At 39.7% G+C, this 17,167-nt stretch overlaps 1 protein-coding gene across 1 annotated transcript; it reads left to right on the top strand.

Moving 5' to 3' along the window:
* Positions 1-398: 398 nt before the first annotated feature.
* Positions 399-14,497, top strand: LOC149298431 (11-beta-hydroxysteroid dehydrogenase type 2-like). Its single transcript, XM_089487273.1, has 5 exons — positions 399-675; positions 9,749-9,961; positions 11,341-11,526; positions 12,038-12,175; positions 14,136-14,497. The coding sequence occupies exons 1-5, from the start codon at positions 399-401 to the stop codon at positions 14,495-14,497; spliced, it is 1,176 nt and encodes a 391-aa protein (XP_089343399.1).
* The last annotated feature ends 2,670 nt before the right edge of the window (positions 14,498-17,167 follow it).

The following is a 17,167-nucleotide window of genomic DNA, read 5'->3' as shown; positions in this document are numbered from 1 at the left end:
TAATCAGAGCAGGTGTTGTGGCATCTAAAAGCTTATTACAGCTCGTGGTTACCTTAGTTCATTTTCTGCTCTCCTTTCTTCTTCTTTTTCCGCATTATCATTGTGTTCATTGTCCTGTGGCCCCAGTCGCAGCGTGCAGTGCGAGCAGCGCCTGCGAGTCAGAGGGAGAAGGCATTGAGTTGAATCATAGGCGTACAGATTAGAAGTGGCCACTCCTTCCCTCCTGTGTTGGCTGCTCTTTTATAAATAGAGTGTAGTGGTGTGTGTGTGTGTACAATACTTCTTAAGCTCCCGTGGACTTTGTGCAGAACTTCTGTCCTTTGATAAACTCTCCGCTACCCCTTTTCTTCACGCTCCCTGCTCTGCCCCCCTCCTCCCTGCCAACCTCTGTGCCTGCCATGGAGCTGTCCACCTCTGTCTCCCTCTGGGCTTATGGATCAGTCTGGCTCTTTTTCTCATTTCTGGTCTTTTTCAAGTGTTCCAATTCTGACATGGTTCTCACCCCTGCCCTGCCGGTGTACTTTGTTCTCCTTGTGCTCTTGGAGTGGTTCTGTCACCTGTATCTGCCTGTGCTTCTTGGGATCCTGCTGCTCAGTTCTGCCTGTTGGTATGTCTTAGGTGTTGCCTCCCCCAGGAGAATGCTGCCAGTTGCAGGAAAAGCTGTGTTCGTCACAGGTAAGCCATCTGTAGCCAACACCGTTCTAGGGTATTTTGGAACTACAGCTCCAATCACTCTCAGCCAAGAGCTGGTAAAGATCACCCCACCCTGCCTCTACAACTCCTGTTGTATCTCTATCTGTAAGCATATCTTTGTTTTGTATTGTTAATTAGCCCAGATGTCTAAAAAGTACTTAATAAATAGAGAATAATAATAATAATAATAATAATAATAATCTGTGGATTTATAATAGTACCTGCTTGTGGGTTATCCTGGCGTATTGATAAATTCACATAAAATTAATCATTAATGTGCTCATGGCTAGCAAGTGAGATCATTTACAATTCATTGCTCACCTATCGACAGCTCAAAGGGTTAAAACTTTCCCAGTTGCTCTTGGATTGTTAAATGCACTTTCTAATGAGTTCAAAAGTGTGCCCGGCGACCCTACTGCCACCCACAAAGAATACGTGCTCTCCAATGGCTTCCCCGTTGACGAGCGTGATAAAAGGATATACGTTTGCGTTCTTTGTAGGAGCCGATATGTATGGATTCTGAGTGGTGATGTACGTATTGTAGTACAGGCAGCTTTGATCACCTCGATGCATGAATGGTTATGCATACATTTATCAGTCACATGACTTTGAAGTTTAATGGTACAGTTACTCCAGGGGGTGTGACTCTATGAATGAAGCCGTAGTACAAAGCTGAGCCAGAGTCTACGTTTAATTCAAAGCACCCTGCCGGTATTGTTTGGATGTAGTGGCACTCCAGCTTTAACTAGGAGGGCATGCAAGTTGATTCTTAGACCAATTGTTTGGTTATAACGCCCGTAAGGCTTCATTGTGATGGAACTGGCGTATACACATCCGAGGTGCAATGAGAAATTAAACTATAATAGCTATCTTTCGCTATGCCCCCAACTTTTTCTGTGTAAAGGGAAGACTAAAGCTTCTTTTTCCTTTTACATCGCGGGGCTAAACCCTCATACTGGTAATCTGTCGAGGCTTCTAGTGAAGAGACGTAATCTCATTAAACGTTACTTGTCATATAGCACTTGTGTAATGGTGCTCTGAACATTTGCGTTCCTTGACCCCACTACGCATCATACCGGGTAAACCCTAGTGAGCTTCTACTGAAAGAAGGGCTGACTTGAGCCCCCATTAGCCAGTTAAATCAGTGAGTAATCCCATTATATTACCTATGCATTATGCTGGGCCACCTTTTGTGTCTTGTAAAAAAAAAAGCTCCCTGGGTTGGACCTTCATAACGCATAGCGAGGTTTGCGACCTGAAATGGCCAAGTCGATTCTGGTTTAAATAATACACGTGTGTGAACATAGGTAGACGTTTTCAGCATGAGGCAGAGGCTGATTTCGTGCTTTGATATAAGGTGACTCAAAATCTAAATCCACGCATTCATCAGAACAGGGAGGGTGGTTGTATGGAACGCTTGAGTGGTACCCAGAAGGACACTTGTGAAGAGCCGTGTACGCAGACTGGCTTCATACATGCTTCATACATGCTTGTGTCGCTTTGTCGTCAGTTTATTGACCTGAACACCCAGCCAAAAGAGAAGGTCATAGCCAGAGAGGTTGTTTGTGTTTTAATCTTTAGTATAAGTGATAGTTAATGATTTTGCGCACCTGGGTAAAACATGAGACGGGTAATAATGTATTTCTTCTAGGTAGACTTACGGTCTATCGGTGCATTGGCTGGAAGCTGGAGTAACTTTTCTTGCTCTGTATTCATGTATATGCAGCGTTTTATGGTTTATGCTTGCATTATGTGAGTTTCAACGCACTAGCAACAGTATAACCTTTTACACAAGTGGCGAAATAAGAACCTATCTTGCTTGAGTTGAGTTCCTAGTGGCTTCAGGAGCTTGGCAATGCCACCAGGTGCTCCTTTTCCTTCACCAAATGTGGTCGATTTGGAGTAGGAAGACTTCTAACTATTCTTCTCTGAAATAAACCAAAAATAAGCCACTGTCCTTCTAGAATTACTTACACCCAAGCTTTATCTCCGTATCCAAGGGCATCACAAGGTTTAGTGTATGATCTCCTACAAGGTTATGTGATGGAAACTCCTCCTATTTAATCTGTAAATGATAGAATAACATTAGAATTTTCATCCGACTGCTGCTTTTCTTTTCCTATCTTATGTAATCGTCCAGCAGATGCAGAAATGTCACAGTAGTTTGACATACAGTAGAACTTCATGTCCTCGAAACATATACTTTGTGCCGCGTTACAAGAATTCCTGATATAATGAAAAGGTCAGATACGGAATTACTGTTATTCTTATCCACCCTTTTAAAAAAAAAAAAAAACTAAAAAAACCCCTCCAGATATAATAAATCAGAACTTGTGGGGGGGGGGCAATACTCCCCCCCACACACACACTGAAGGAGTGCTGGCAGCTCTGTAGCAGTCCAACATATTATAATTATTATGATTATACAAATTCTAAGCATTTACCATGTGTATACTATTGTTCCAGTACATTTGGCATAGATCCAGGCTTTTTTTTTTTTTTTATTAAGAAAAGTTTACAATTGTGCTGTGTTTGCAGGTGTTCAGAATCCATTCACAATCCTATAGATTATATATGTATAGCTCTGGAGTTTATTCATTCGATGTGGGCCGGAGTAAAATGATATCGTACATGTGCTTTCGATTAAGTTTTTCATGTCGTTTCATATTGGTTTCTGAGAAGCAGAAAAAGGTAATGGAATAAATGTATTCGGTTGTGGACCGTCTGCTAAAATAACATTTCCCCCTTTTAACGGTCCAAGATATACCATCGGGTATTAATGTGTAGTGTGATTGACTAAGTATGCTGGGGAAGGAAATTACTGTTTTATTCTAAGTGGAACGGCAGCTTTAAAGCTCTGGGGTTGGAAGGGGTCATTGGATTGGTCATTGGATTGGTCATTGGATTGGTCATTGGTGGTCAGGTTGACCTATAGGTAGCCATAGCCACTGCACCTGAATAAATGTTTAGTAAATTAAACAATTCAGGCAAAATCTACACTCCGTAACTCTTACATAACCATTATCTCTCCCCAGAGTATATGGGTTTTTTTTTTTAAAATAAATGGGATACTTAAAAAATGCTTAGTATATCCAAGTTTGTTGGAAAGGTACCCAGAGCGAACCGATCCAAAACAATATTCTGCAAGTCTGTAAGTACGCAGCCAGCATTAATATCCCTAAACCCTTTGCAAGCTACGTAAGCCAGAGTAGTCGGCGAACCCGTTTGGTGAGAGGTTGATTTACGGAGCAAACTTCCAGCGCAGATGGTAGATATTACGCCTTGGATGGCCAGAGCGAGTCCAGTAATTACCCGTGGGGGAGATGTACAAAGAAGAATGCTTAAGAAGCAGCAACTTTAAAAATAGTATTGAACGCTCTTGGCGTTGGATCCATCTCAACATAATGCATGCTGCACAAAAGTCAGATACCCCTCCCAAGTGTCCCCCTTTAGAGCTCAGATTCCCATGATGTCCCGCGTTTCCAGGACCTCAGAACGTTGTGTTGCTATGAGTGCATCTTCTGTAGCCCATTTTTTTAAACACGCTTGACTAAGCAAATGTTTTGTCTCATTTTCTTAGCTGTGTAAGTTACCTACAGGACAGAAATTCACCTTTTTCCCCACACACCTTTTTTCTGATGATTTAGAACAAGCCTCATCCCATACCACAAGCACGGTTAGGAAAAGACACGAGTCACCTAGTAGAACGTCGGCGGTTTATGACTTTGTTGAAACTTTATACGTGTAACTATACTTTATAGCTGTTCCATTTCATCTTCAAACCATTGACCTGCCAGCTATTCCACCTGACACACCTGTGTTGAATCTGAGTAATGTATAACACTCCGTCTTGTAAAGCATTTATATTGTGTGTGTTATGTGGCACCTTCCCCAAGAGGTTTCTCTTTAAGCTTTTGCTCTGGTCCCTGGAATGGTCCACCTAGGTTGCTGTGCTTAAAGCGGCTGTAATGCTGAAGTGTATATTGTATAGTAAGAACACAAGAATCGCTGCTAAAGTTTAAATATAGTGTAAACTGTTGAAGTTGAGCATGTGTGATTGTGTGATTGTGTGCTGCCTTTATCAATAGGCATTCTATAACTCATCCTGGTGAATAGCACTGACCAAACTTACAACGGAACACACATTAAACATGAGGCACAACACACCAAAAAACCATCTTCTTTAGGGTAATAGTAAACATTGGGTATATAATACTGTAGTAAGAGACCAAGTTGTGGTGGAAGTCCAGAAGGTGCATAACCCTGCACTAAGAGGGCACAGGCGGGAGAGTCCAGTAAGGTAATACATTTGGTGGAAGACTTACCATCAATTTTAAACAATTTACAGAATTTTTTGGCGCATGCAGCAGCTCTTTTAGGCTAAGGATGTTTTGTTGGAAAAGAAAACCTGTTTACATCATGTAGAAATCACTTGTGGATGGTGAAAAGGAGGGTATAATGCATGGCTAACCAAAAAACCCTGGTTCTAGTGTTGGTGAAAGAAGTTAGGCGATTGGGAAGTAAGTTCTTTATGAGCACTGAACATATGCAGGTATCTGATTTAGAAATGTATGCCATTTTGCCCCAGAGTGAATTAAACTTGTACTCATCAGCTATGCATCACAAAAGCCCTAATCCAACATTATTCTATTACACAATGACTTGAGTTTGCCCCCATAATAGGACAGGTCATACCTTAATGGCCCTCCATAACGCATGCAATAATTAGTAAGTTGAAATTCTCAGTTATACTGATAATTGAAGACCAGCTTTGCAAAGTTGAGTGATAACGGCTACATCTCAAAAAAGTTTAATAGAAATAACAGCCTTATTGAAGATTACTTCATGACGTCTGTTTCATGCAATAGGCTTAAGACCTTTATAAATTGAAAGCGTAATTTTCCTTTGGAAACATGAATTCTATTTGATGTTTCTACAGGGAATGCTATTAAAGTGTGAGTAGTTTTGTTTCCATAGCATTTTCCCTTTATACTTCATAAAAAGGTATATCCATAGGATGACGTGAAGCATAACTTGTGCCAATGAAAATGTGATCACGCTAAGCTTGCGCGACCATGCAGACGGGAATGGTGGGGTGGCTTCTGTCCAAGTTCCTCTGTTCGTTGATACTTATTGGCTACAGGCCAAGGGGTATTCTCTCTAGGAATTAGGTATGAGGCTATAATCTTTACGGCAAAACAACTCCAGCAATATAGTCCCCGCTGGAACGTCTGACGCGAAAATCCTTTTGCCCCTTTCAGACAATACTCGGGAAGTAGACACTTACTGCTTGTTGTCTTGTGTGTGTATCTTGTGTATAGTGTTGTCTCCTTGCCCTCACACTGTAGAATGGAGGCATCAGTTTGGCGATTGCCTGATAAAACCAAAGCAGTGTTTCTTGTCTTCCCTTGGAAAAAATGGGTGGATGTCAATGGTCTCAGAAGGTGCCAGTCATCCCTTAAAAGAGAAACCCTGTTAGGTAGCGGCAGGTAGGAAAATGGCTGAGCGTCTGTTCAAAATAGGTCAAGAGTGGCACAAGTCTACAAGGGTCCAACCAAGCTGAAGTGACAAAACTCGGGGAATTTGGCACCAGTGCTAGATTTAAGATATACTCAGTTATTAATCCTACCATGTCATCTGTGCCGAGTTACTACATTATGGTAATAAAACATTACTAGCAGACACAACATTGCTTAATGATACATTCTTTAAATTGGCAGAAAATTGTAAATTAAATCTTCTAATTGCTTTATTAAACAAACTATGCACACTGTTCTTAAAGCTATGCCGTGGTTGTCTCTTGGGATATGGTAACTCAGCAGGCAGAAGAGACATCTTCTATACCAGAAACCAGTAGATAGGATGGTCCCAAAAGCATACAAGGGAACAAAAAGTTGGCATTCACATGGCATAAAAAGTTTCTTGATCTCAAAATGTCTACAACTGCAGCAGCCACTGTAAAACTCATTAGTAATGCAACAATTTTGTAATTTTATGGGGTGGAGTTCACACGGTGTGTGCAGAATCAGGGAGGGTGCTCCATGTGTGATCATCAAGTGGGAACTATATGTTCTTGAGCTCCACATTGCCCAGCATTAGCCTCACCTGTTCATTAGGTCCCATCAGCAGGTACATGGCTAGGAAGCTGAGCAGACCGGTATATCAGTCCTGGGAGCAGAACACATTGTATAAAAACCGCTGTACCCATTACTTTATAATCTTGGCAGACCCCATCAACAGAGAGCAAACATTACATACAAAGTACTGGTCGCTCACTCACCTTTCATTCCAGAATCTTGGCAGTTCCTAGAGTTCCGTGACAGGTTAGAGTGGTGTAATATTGTATTTTTGTAAATAAAGCTGGTACATGGTAGCCCCAGAAAGTGTCATATCTATAGGTTTTGGGTTATTCTGCAGATTTTCATTTTGTTCATGTTTTAGGGACAGCTTCAAATACATTCTATTTTTTTACTACCCATCTAGTTATATAAATCTTACCTTTAAGAGAAGCTGCAGCGCTGTACACATCTCCTGCAGGTCTAGGAACAGAGGGGAAGGAAAAAAGAAAGTAAGTATAGGGGAATTCTGCATTACCCTTCCATGCATTTAGAAGGGGAAAATATGTCATGGAAAATATGAGGGCTGAAGAGTCCCTTTAAGGTTTCATTTTAGAAGAAAAGCCTTTCCAAGTTACATTGGTACAGTGCGGGTATAACCTCTGCTAAGGCTTCTTGATAATTTGCAGCCTTTACTGTAATTGCAATATCATCGTTTCCCTTGGCAAGATACCCCTGGTGGGACCCTAAATTAAGGGATTCCAGACAGGTCAGTGACCACGACCTTTTAATATATTTTATTGGTTATTTTCATAGTGGGAGTCTGCAACATCAACTCCCAAACTTCATTAACGTTAATTAAAAAGGCAACCCTAGCAGGAGTGAGCCGACTCTGTGTAACATGGTGCCGGCTGGGATGAAAACACCGGTTCTTATCTTATAGATGGTAAACTCACTGTTTCTGGCAGAAAAAAATTCAGTGGATGTGGCTCCTATTAATACATAGTCAAGGGGTTAAAGATGCAAATTTGATGCAAACTATTGAATAAAACTTTTGTATAAGTACCATTTTAACCTCAATACCCAATCTTAATCCCAGAGGTGGTAAGAACAGAGTGTCGGGACGTACGTTGAAGCTGGTTACTTAGACGGCAGCAAGATGGAGATCTAAGAAAATAAAACATTTTACGCAACAAAGTAAATTTAACAATGTATTTCTCTCAGGGATAGTTGGATTAGTTTATATATCACATGTGCATGGCACGTGATATATAGAAAACCGGTGTTCTAGCCCAGATCCAGGAAGGGGTGACGTGCTTTTGTGATTTAGAAGGTTAAACACAAGGGCAACTGCGCCAAACCAAGTCTTCAGGGCAATTCTTAAAACAATATACAAGCTATTTAATTAGCAGTCATCTAAATTTTCCATCGGTTTTATAAGAAATTACCCGATTGACCTTGAACGTCCTTATCTTCAGAGAGTGCCCCAGAGTTAGCAGCAATCGGACTGGTAGGATCCCGATCCAACAAGTGGAGTTACTCAATGGTAATCCAACTAGAACAAATATGTCAGACGCAGCTCCCCAGGGTTTAATTGCACAATTGTTTGAGAAACACAAAAACATGCTTTCTTACCTAATGAATGTGTATGAAGCACACAGTTTTGTTATTTAAGATGTTAATCGTAGTCTCAATGTTTTTATTTTCGATTCACAGCGTTAATGATATACGTACCCAGTGTTGTCATCCTCAGACTAATACTAGAACACAGAGCAAATAAACCTTGTAAAACAGCATTTGATTCTTAACCCATTCAGATGTTTTTTAATCACATAAGGGAAACATATTTAAGAAGCCTGTTTGGTTTATAACCATTAGCTATTTAGGCATCAGAAACGGTAAGCCGAAATCTTTCCAATGCCTCGTTTAGTTTATACTTTTAAAAGTGCCAAATTCTGTAGAACAGGTGAATAACCCTTTGTCCTCCCGCGTAACAGCAGTTCAACTGCATATCAACTAACTACAGAGTCACTTTTAAAGCAAAACCCAACAGCGGGTCTCTCCCAGCTTAAAACCCACACATACTCAAATATAATATACCACGAGCTCCTCAATAACTCCAGGACACTGTCAGCTCTTTAAAACGAAGGGGCTTTGATTAGAAGTCCTGATGAAGGGTGCTTTGATCACGCTGCCAAGCTGGAAATGGATTTCAGTTCAGTGACCGTGCAAATCTCCAGATCAGTGTAATTTATTTACTATCATGACAGGGTTGCCACTATTTTTAGAGACGCTATCATGATCATTAATGTTTGTAAAATAAGGACAAGCAATCTGTCCTTCGTTACGAGGCCAGAACATAGCTGCCAAGTTAAAACCAGATTTGTCCCCTTACTGGTGGACCGCATCAAGTTTAACAGCTATGGTCATATTAGCGAAAGAAGGTCGGTCTTTGTCTGTTGGCCCCAAAAAAAAATCTACCTCGACGAGTCACATTAGCTTCCAGTAGCTCTATGTTGCGCAAAAAAAAAATAAAAAAAAAAATAAATACGAAAAGTAGTACTACCACAAAATGTTGAAGATGGTGATGTGAAGCGCATACAGGCATCATTTGGTCGTTCTTGTACACGTATGGAAGGATTCTGCAGCATCCCCCCCCTATGCATTTGCCGCTTTCCTGTTCCCAGCTACTTGGCTTGCAGAAAAGTTCAAACACTTCAGCCATTTTCACTTTAATCAGTGATGCAAAAATAAATACATTTTAACTAGTTTAAAAAAACCAAAGAGATAATCACTTACCTTTAGGAGAAGCTGCAGGGCTATTGTCCTATTTTCACACCGCTACCACACATTAAAGCAGCCAAATAATGCATGTTAACCATCATTCAAAGATAAAGTTTCTATTCTGCACTGGTTTTGAACGCTTTGCTAGTTACCGAGAGCCATATGCCATTAATTTCCATGTGCATGCTTCACCACTTGCTTGTCTTTACGTTTAGGCTGCGATTCCGGATTTGGGAATGCTACAGCTCAAATACTTGACTCCATGGGTTTCAGAGTGATTGCTAGTGTGTTGGACCCCGATAGTCTGGGAGCCAAGGCCCTCCGGGAAAGGTGTTCAGAGCGATTACGAATTATACAAATGGACCTCACCAAGTCAGAAGATATCCAGAAAGCTCAGCAAATAATCTCATCAGAGACTGCCGATACTGGTAAGATAATTGTCAGTAGGGAAGTCCACTCAATTAACCTAAAGTGTTTGTTGGATATACCACAATATTGGCTACTAGAATTTCAATAATTCCCAACAGCTAATCAAAGAACCCATCTTGGTCCTTACCATATTACCCCATAACGTATGGTACAACATTGAACTTCATAAGCCTACATATGAGCCCATTTTCTTATTGCAAGAAATGGCAACTCCTATCAGAATAGAAGTGTGCTTCAAACATTTAAACTTGTTATATAACATTGAGTGGACTTCTCTCCAGTGAAGTGTTGTTTCTAAGGATAAAGTTTCCAGCACCATGTAACTTGGTTGTGAATGTTAGTTCGACCACACAATTTTAACCGACCTTCCAAGGGGGTCGCAAAACAGCCAAACACTGCATGACGCAAGAGTTCAATATCTTCATAAGAAATATATTTGAAAAAAAAATTCTTATCATTCATGCTCTTTAATTACCGTTTACTCCTTCGTTTAAATGGAACATTTCTAGTATACCTAATCTAATGATTTACCAAGTCTCTGCTTCCTGCCAAGTCTAATTGTTTTAGACTTAAATCCGACATTGTTGTGGCTTTAGTGACCTTAACCAATAATAAAGATGACAGTTAAGATTAGATTTCAAACATGTTTTTATTGCAGGGTAGACTGACTTGAATGATTATTGGACCAGTTTGAAGCAGTATATTAAATAGCCAAGTGTAAGAGTTTTAGCTCTTCAAACCAGCAAAAAAGATGTATGAGATTGAACCACAAGTTACTTCCTAGAAGTTGCTGATTTTGTGGTTAGCCTGCAGTGGTCAACAGTAAGTGCTTTGGAGATGTGCATACCCATCAGGATGAGGGACCGAATATCTTAATATTTCCAAATTAATCTTGGTCATATGTTCATTGTTAGAATGCTGGGGACTTTCATGTCCCATTTCCAAATCCAATCCGAGTGTTTTTTTGGGCTGTAGAACACATCTGCCAAGCATTCCAAGCTCCTGGAAAAGAGGGACATTAGGATCTCTCTCAAACACATAGCATTCAATAGTCTTAGTTACCAAAAACATTATGGTCACCATCTTTCACGTCGCACTTCTGAATTGGCAGAAAGGCAAAGAACCAACAAGAAAGGTTAGATGCTTTTCCTGCAAAGACACATTCAGGGTTATGGCAATAATATTGGATTAACGTCTCAGAAGGGTCCTTGTCTTCTGGATTGGTTACTTTGAAGGGTTGGAAATTAACACAAGCTGTGTACTTCAGAGTTATTGGGCAACCATTTGCAGAAACCCTTGTTCTTGTGCTATAAACATTTATATATTGCATTAATTACTAAGCTGTGAAGAGAAAAGCATTTATTGATTTTTTTTGCAGGTCTGTGGGCTTTGATAAATAATGCTGGCTATTGTGCCCACTTTGGAGATGCCGAGTTGACCCTGCAGTCCACCTACAGAGCCTGCATGGAGGTAAACTTCTTTGGAACAGTGGAGCTTACCAAGGCTCTTCTACCACTGATACGCTATGCCAAAGGAAGGGTTGTAACAGTCAGCAGTCCAGCAGGTAATTCTATTATCTTTGTGCTTTTACAAAACCTTTTTTGCATATATATGAAGTATATGCCAGCGCAACAGCTCAAACTGGGGCTATCAACAGAACTAGGCAATTTGGGAAGCTTAAATTTAAGCCAAGGCAACAGTTTTACACACATCAATATTGTATTCTTGACAAATTTCAACATACGCAAATAAAGCAACATATGAAAGGCTGTTTAATGTCCTTGACATACATATTTCTCTTTGTCATACCATAGAAAATATTGTTTCCATTCAGATTAAGTAAACTCAAAAGGGGTCACCAGCTCCAATGAGTATAAGGATGGCCACCCTGACCCACGCACTGATGAATTACCAGCTCCATTAATTTTGACAGAACACTTCAATACGCATTGTTCTTTAGCGGTGGTTAAATTGTCCCTTTTAAGACTTTTGCAACTTAGCATTAGAACATTGTATGCCACTTAATGTTACAATAATGTTACAGAAACTTACACAATTATGATCTATATTCACAGGTGAGATTTCATTCCCGTTCTTGGCTGCATACGGCGCATCGAAAGCCGCTCTCAGCAGAGTTATGGACATATTTCGTCATGAGCTATTCCCTTGGGGAGTTAAAGTCTGTGTCATACAACCAGGATCCTACAAAACAGGTTGGTAAAATAATGACAGATATCATTTCTACATTTAACACGAGATGCTACCGACACTCGCTTGCAGATACAGAGGTCCTAGGTTTCTTAGCTGGGTGCTTTGAGAATTTCTCATTTATAATACAAACAAGCATTTTCCCCCCCATTGATTTTGTACCGTAGAACATGATACTCGCCTATTTCAACACATGTAAAAAATAAACTAACTCGTATCAATAAGAAAGGTATTTAGAATTACGGATCCACCGTTGCGTTTGTCTACCTGGGATCCCCAGTACTTACACATTGCTTCTGAAGTTGTAGGTGACCAAATGTAATCTTTGTGCTTGCTTGACCTGGTGTAACATGCATAGCGATTCCAGCTTCAGCTATTATATCTAAGACAGGCCACCTGGACCTAGGAAATAGAAGTATAAAGCTACCCCCCATTCTCTAAATCAAACATTAAGTCACCTCTGTGATGGTGTCTGATGTTCTACCACCACATTCCATAATCCATGGAGCCTTGTTCTCTGCGCTAAAAGATGAAACATTAAGATGTTTAGTATTTAGGGTGGTCCTGTTTGCACACCATAACTAGTTACCAATCTTTATCTTTCTTCAGAGGTAGGAACTCTGAACACTTCGTAGTGTGGGTGACCTTTTTGAGCTCCTTAAGATATTGCAATGACCTTGTTCTTGAACCCAATTGGAATCAGGAGAAGAAAAAAAAAAAAAAAAAAAAAAGTCTTATGTTCCATTAAATTTGTAGCTATTCTGTACTTTTAGAAGACATATTGAAGCCTTAACTTAATGTAGTCTCCAGACTGTTCTGGTAGACCCCGAGAGACTAATATGGCTGGGATGCACCAATTCAAGGTGAAGTTTATATTCATTAAACGTGGTTATAGTCAGATATTCCAAAAACCCAAACAAGCTTTATTTTAACATCAACACAATCAAGGTGTAACTGCTTCTAGCTTTTAGAAATACACAGTCGGAGAAGCAATTTCCTGCCCTTAAACCCGTTTCATCAATAAATGCATTCCTTTTGCCAGTTTACATTTTTCTCCAATATACAACAAGTTAGACCAACCACAGAAAACAAACAGCACTGGGGCCATCCTATTAGCGAGTACATTTATGGCTTAAACCAATGGACGGTTTTACGGCCATCAAATTAAACTTGCTTTCCTGCATATAAAGATTGTAACCGATTTTCCAAAAACAGGAACATTTTGACATTTTATCGAGTTAGAGTGATTTTATGAACAAAGTCCTAGCTGATATGCATTCAAATGATCAGAGATGGCACGTCACCTCGCCTAACCCTACCACTAGGCATACAAGACTAATGGCAGATAAGCTTCTGGGTTAATGAGTCTGTTTATAAACGTTCCAAGGGCTCATTGGGTCGATTGATGTCAGAAATGCCTAGGTCACTTTGGAAATTAAGTCCCAATCTGCCCTGGGGATCATCGATTATTGAAAAGCCCATCTACTACAATCGGGTGCAGAAGCAATTTTCTTGGAAAAGCCCAATTCTAAGAAATCCATGATGTTGGACCCCTGAGAATATTGGGAAACAAAAGGAATCCCAGTGCAGACTTAATACATAGGATAGCAATCGTATGGACAGACTTTTTGCAATATTGTTCCAGCTTCACCAACTTTACTGTAGGTCATACAGGACCAAGCCCAGTGCAGGAAGGGTTTGGCGGCCCTGTATATTGCAGTTAAGTCATTGAAATGTGAAGCTCGATTGGTTTATACATTATGAAGGGCCATAACTTACACCTCTATGGAACCCTCAGCTCTTTACTGTACATTTTCATTTGCCCTTAACTATTTCTGCTATTTTTCACTTACGGTGTTATCTAGGAATCCAAGATGTGTTAAGTGTATGCTCGTAACATCCCAATCTAGTTAGAATAAGCAGAGATTGGTTGGTAACAATTGTTCCCCGTTTTTTCTTTTAAAGGCGCCCATTATAACCGATCTTACTGGGAACATCAGCATCAGCATTTACTGGCCACGCTCCCCACTGAACTGCTGCAGGAGTACGGGGAGGAATACATTACAGAAACGCAAAATCTTTTCTTAAACTATGGAAAGACAGCCTGCTCGGACTTCAGACCCGTAACAGACAGCATCACGGACGCAGTCCTGTCGGAGAATCCAAAAGTGAAATACTACGCGGGGAAACAAGTCTGGCTCCTTTATCTCATTTGCGTGTATCTGCCAGATTGCATTAACAACCAGTTTGTCAAAAATTTGTTCTTAAAAAACAGATGCATCCCAAGAGCTCTCCGAAAACAAATGGCCAACTACCAGCAGGATTAATACCCCAAGATCAACCAAATGTCTCTCTACTTCTGCTAAGGACATACAGTAGGAACCAACATGGCTGTTAGGATTTTTTTTTATTTTTTTTTTTTAAGGCAGAAGATTTATTTTCTTCAAAACAAGGGTCTCATTAATTGGATTAATAGTCACCCTGTTATCCGCAGCATAAGGCATTTCTGTAATAGAGGGCTTATTTCAAAAGTGAGATGTTTCCCTAAACATCAGTCCATGAAATGTGAATTCACTGAACACTCCAAAGCTCTAATTGCAGATAAGTTTTAGTTGAATTAAAATCTGCGAGACAGTGGGATTTATTCACTGAACGGAGGAGAATAGGCAGGAAAGTTGTGGTTTTAATGCTCTCACTTTATTATGGCCGTCCAAGCCCAGTGAGCTTTAGTTTCAAGAGCCGCTTGGCCAGCCGTGCAGAATGTAGAGTTAAACCAGTAGGGCTCTCAGTCTCCCTCACTGTTGACTTCTGTATTATACAGAACCAGCTTAGATCTTCTTACTGGAGTGTTTGACATAAAGCGAGTTAAAGCCACAGTTCTTCCTTTCATGAATAGAACCCAGTGTGTTGTAGAGGAAAGACAACGAGCACCAAGCATTTTACAAATACCTTTTATTCAGCACCAAGCCCCGTGCAGTTTCTTCTACAAGAGCCAAGACAGCCCTGCATAATGTATGATAAACTCCATTGGGTGGGTACTTGTGTAGTTAAGTTGGCAAAATGATCCAAATGCAAATCCCCAGACTTCAGTTGGTTAAGGAACTGATCCAATGATTAATCAGACAACCAGCTATTTTTTGTTATGTGAAGGAGAAAGAAGGGTCAGCCCAAGTTGTGTGGAAAAAGCCGACACAGCATTTTCTACTGCTTCCTGTTTGAATTTGATCTTCTAAGTTGTAATAACAAATAACAAATGTACTACTACATACAAGTTTCTAAGAAATTATACATCTTTACCAACAACCTCTAATAATGGTTTCCCTATGATGCGACATTCTAGATTAACCTCTTGAGAATTATCCAATATTTGGACAGATATACATCAGGAAAAAACATTGATTTCTGTACAAAAGTAGGGGAGGTTAAATATTTCATACATGAAATTTATTAAATACAACTTACCATCTTGAAAAGGTGAATTTGTCAAGATTTTAGATCTAATTTACATTTCTGTAAAAATGAAAAAAGGGTTAAAGAAAAAAAAAACTCCTGCTATCAAAGTATATAAATTTATTTTTTTTTCTCTTAGATGAGTGGGTTTTTAAAATTGAAATCTGATTTTGAAGATCAAATTGTGTTTCAAAATCAGCTTTTATTATATACAGCAGTTCTAGTTAAAAAACAACAACCGATAGCCTTATTTGTTTCACTATTGAGGGAGAGCGGAAGCCATTATTGATATTCTTTGCTTCCTGTTTATATCTTGAAGTGTGTGAACATGTTTGAAACACCAGATTGTCTTTAAAAAAGTTATTTTGTCATCTGTAGCTACTTTAAGTTATCTTGTGTGGATGTGAACGACTTTCATCTTAAAGTACCAAAGCTGTCTATACAGCATCACTGATGTCGACATATTGTACATGTAACGAACCTAAGCCATAAATGTCGCTTATCTCTACTGAAGTCTGCTAAGTTTTAATATACTATGTGCCAACTGATTTAGTCCTGCGTAGATAATTGCAGAGTACGGTAATGAAGTCCTCTAATGGCCAATTAAAGATGCCAGACTGATTCTAAAGTTCTTCATCCTTTGAAACGTTGGGAGGAATTGTGCCTTATGTACGTTTTGAAGTAGCGGAAATCCCTTAGTGTTTTGCTATCTTTGTAGAGCTGGTGATTCTGTCTCTGTAAGAGAGATAAAATTGCTCTGTATTGGGAATCTGAAGGGTTGCTTTTGTTATTTCTAGCACACGTTTGAGTCTCGTCACATTTATATCTTCCGTAGTCGGTGTTTGCAATACCAACCCCTCAGGGTTCCACCAAACTAGGCGCTAGCCCAAAATCAAGCAAACTTATCTGAAACGGATAGATTTCGAGTAGAAATGTATGATTATTAAATAAAATATGCTACTGAAAGCAACAGAGGACCTTCTTTCTCAAAGAACATGGCATGCTAATGGACCAACCCTTTGATTTAAGACAAAGGGATCACAATATGTAAGGCTTGGAGAGGAGGCGTAGATGGAGGATGTGATAGAAATACTTAAATGGCCAGATGGGATAGGCATATAGCCATTTGTAAAACAATCAGGGACAGCAGGAATATGGTTAAATTAGATGGGTTAAATCTGCCTTAACATTCTATGTTCATATGTTAAAATAGTTTATCGGTTTAGCTGCTGGCAAAAACAAAATCGCAAATTTGTGATTTGTCTCTTGGAAAATAGCCAAAAATGTTCCATAATCTTCAATATTTATTTTAATCACATTAACTTTGACCACCAAAGTGTTGAGATCAAAACTGCTGGATCACGCTAATCAAAAATCACAAAACACTACAAATTGTTCTATCGTAATCGTGTGTACAGTGGGGGGGGGGGGGGAATTCAAGTTTTCTGATATGTATTCCGGTTTGAGAAACAATGCTGTTGAATGTAAAATTGTGTCAGGTTTCTAGAAATAAAAGTTTATTTTTTCGTACAATCATTATTTCTGTG

Source organism: Sceloporus occidentalis, unplaced genomic scaffold (assembly GCF_023333645.1).
Source record: "Sceloporus occidentalis isolate IW3139 unplaced genomic scaffold, rSceOcc1.0.p SCAF_32, whole genome shotgun sequence".
Taxonomy (NCBI): Eukaryota; Metazoa; Chordata; class Lepidosauria; order Squamata; family Phrynosomatidae; genus Sceloporus; species Sceloporus occidentalis.
Note: the sequence above shows the minus strand (reverse complement) of the source record. Positions and strands in the feature narration are given on the sequence as shown.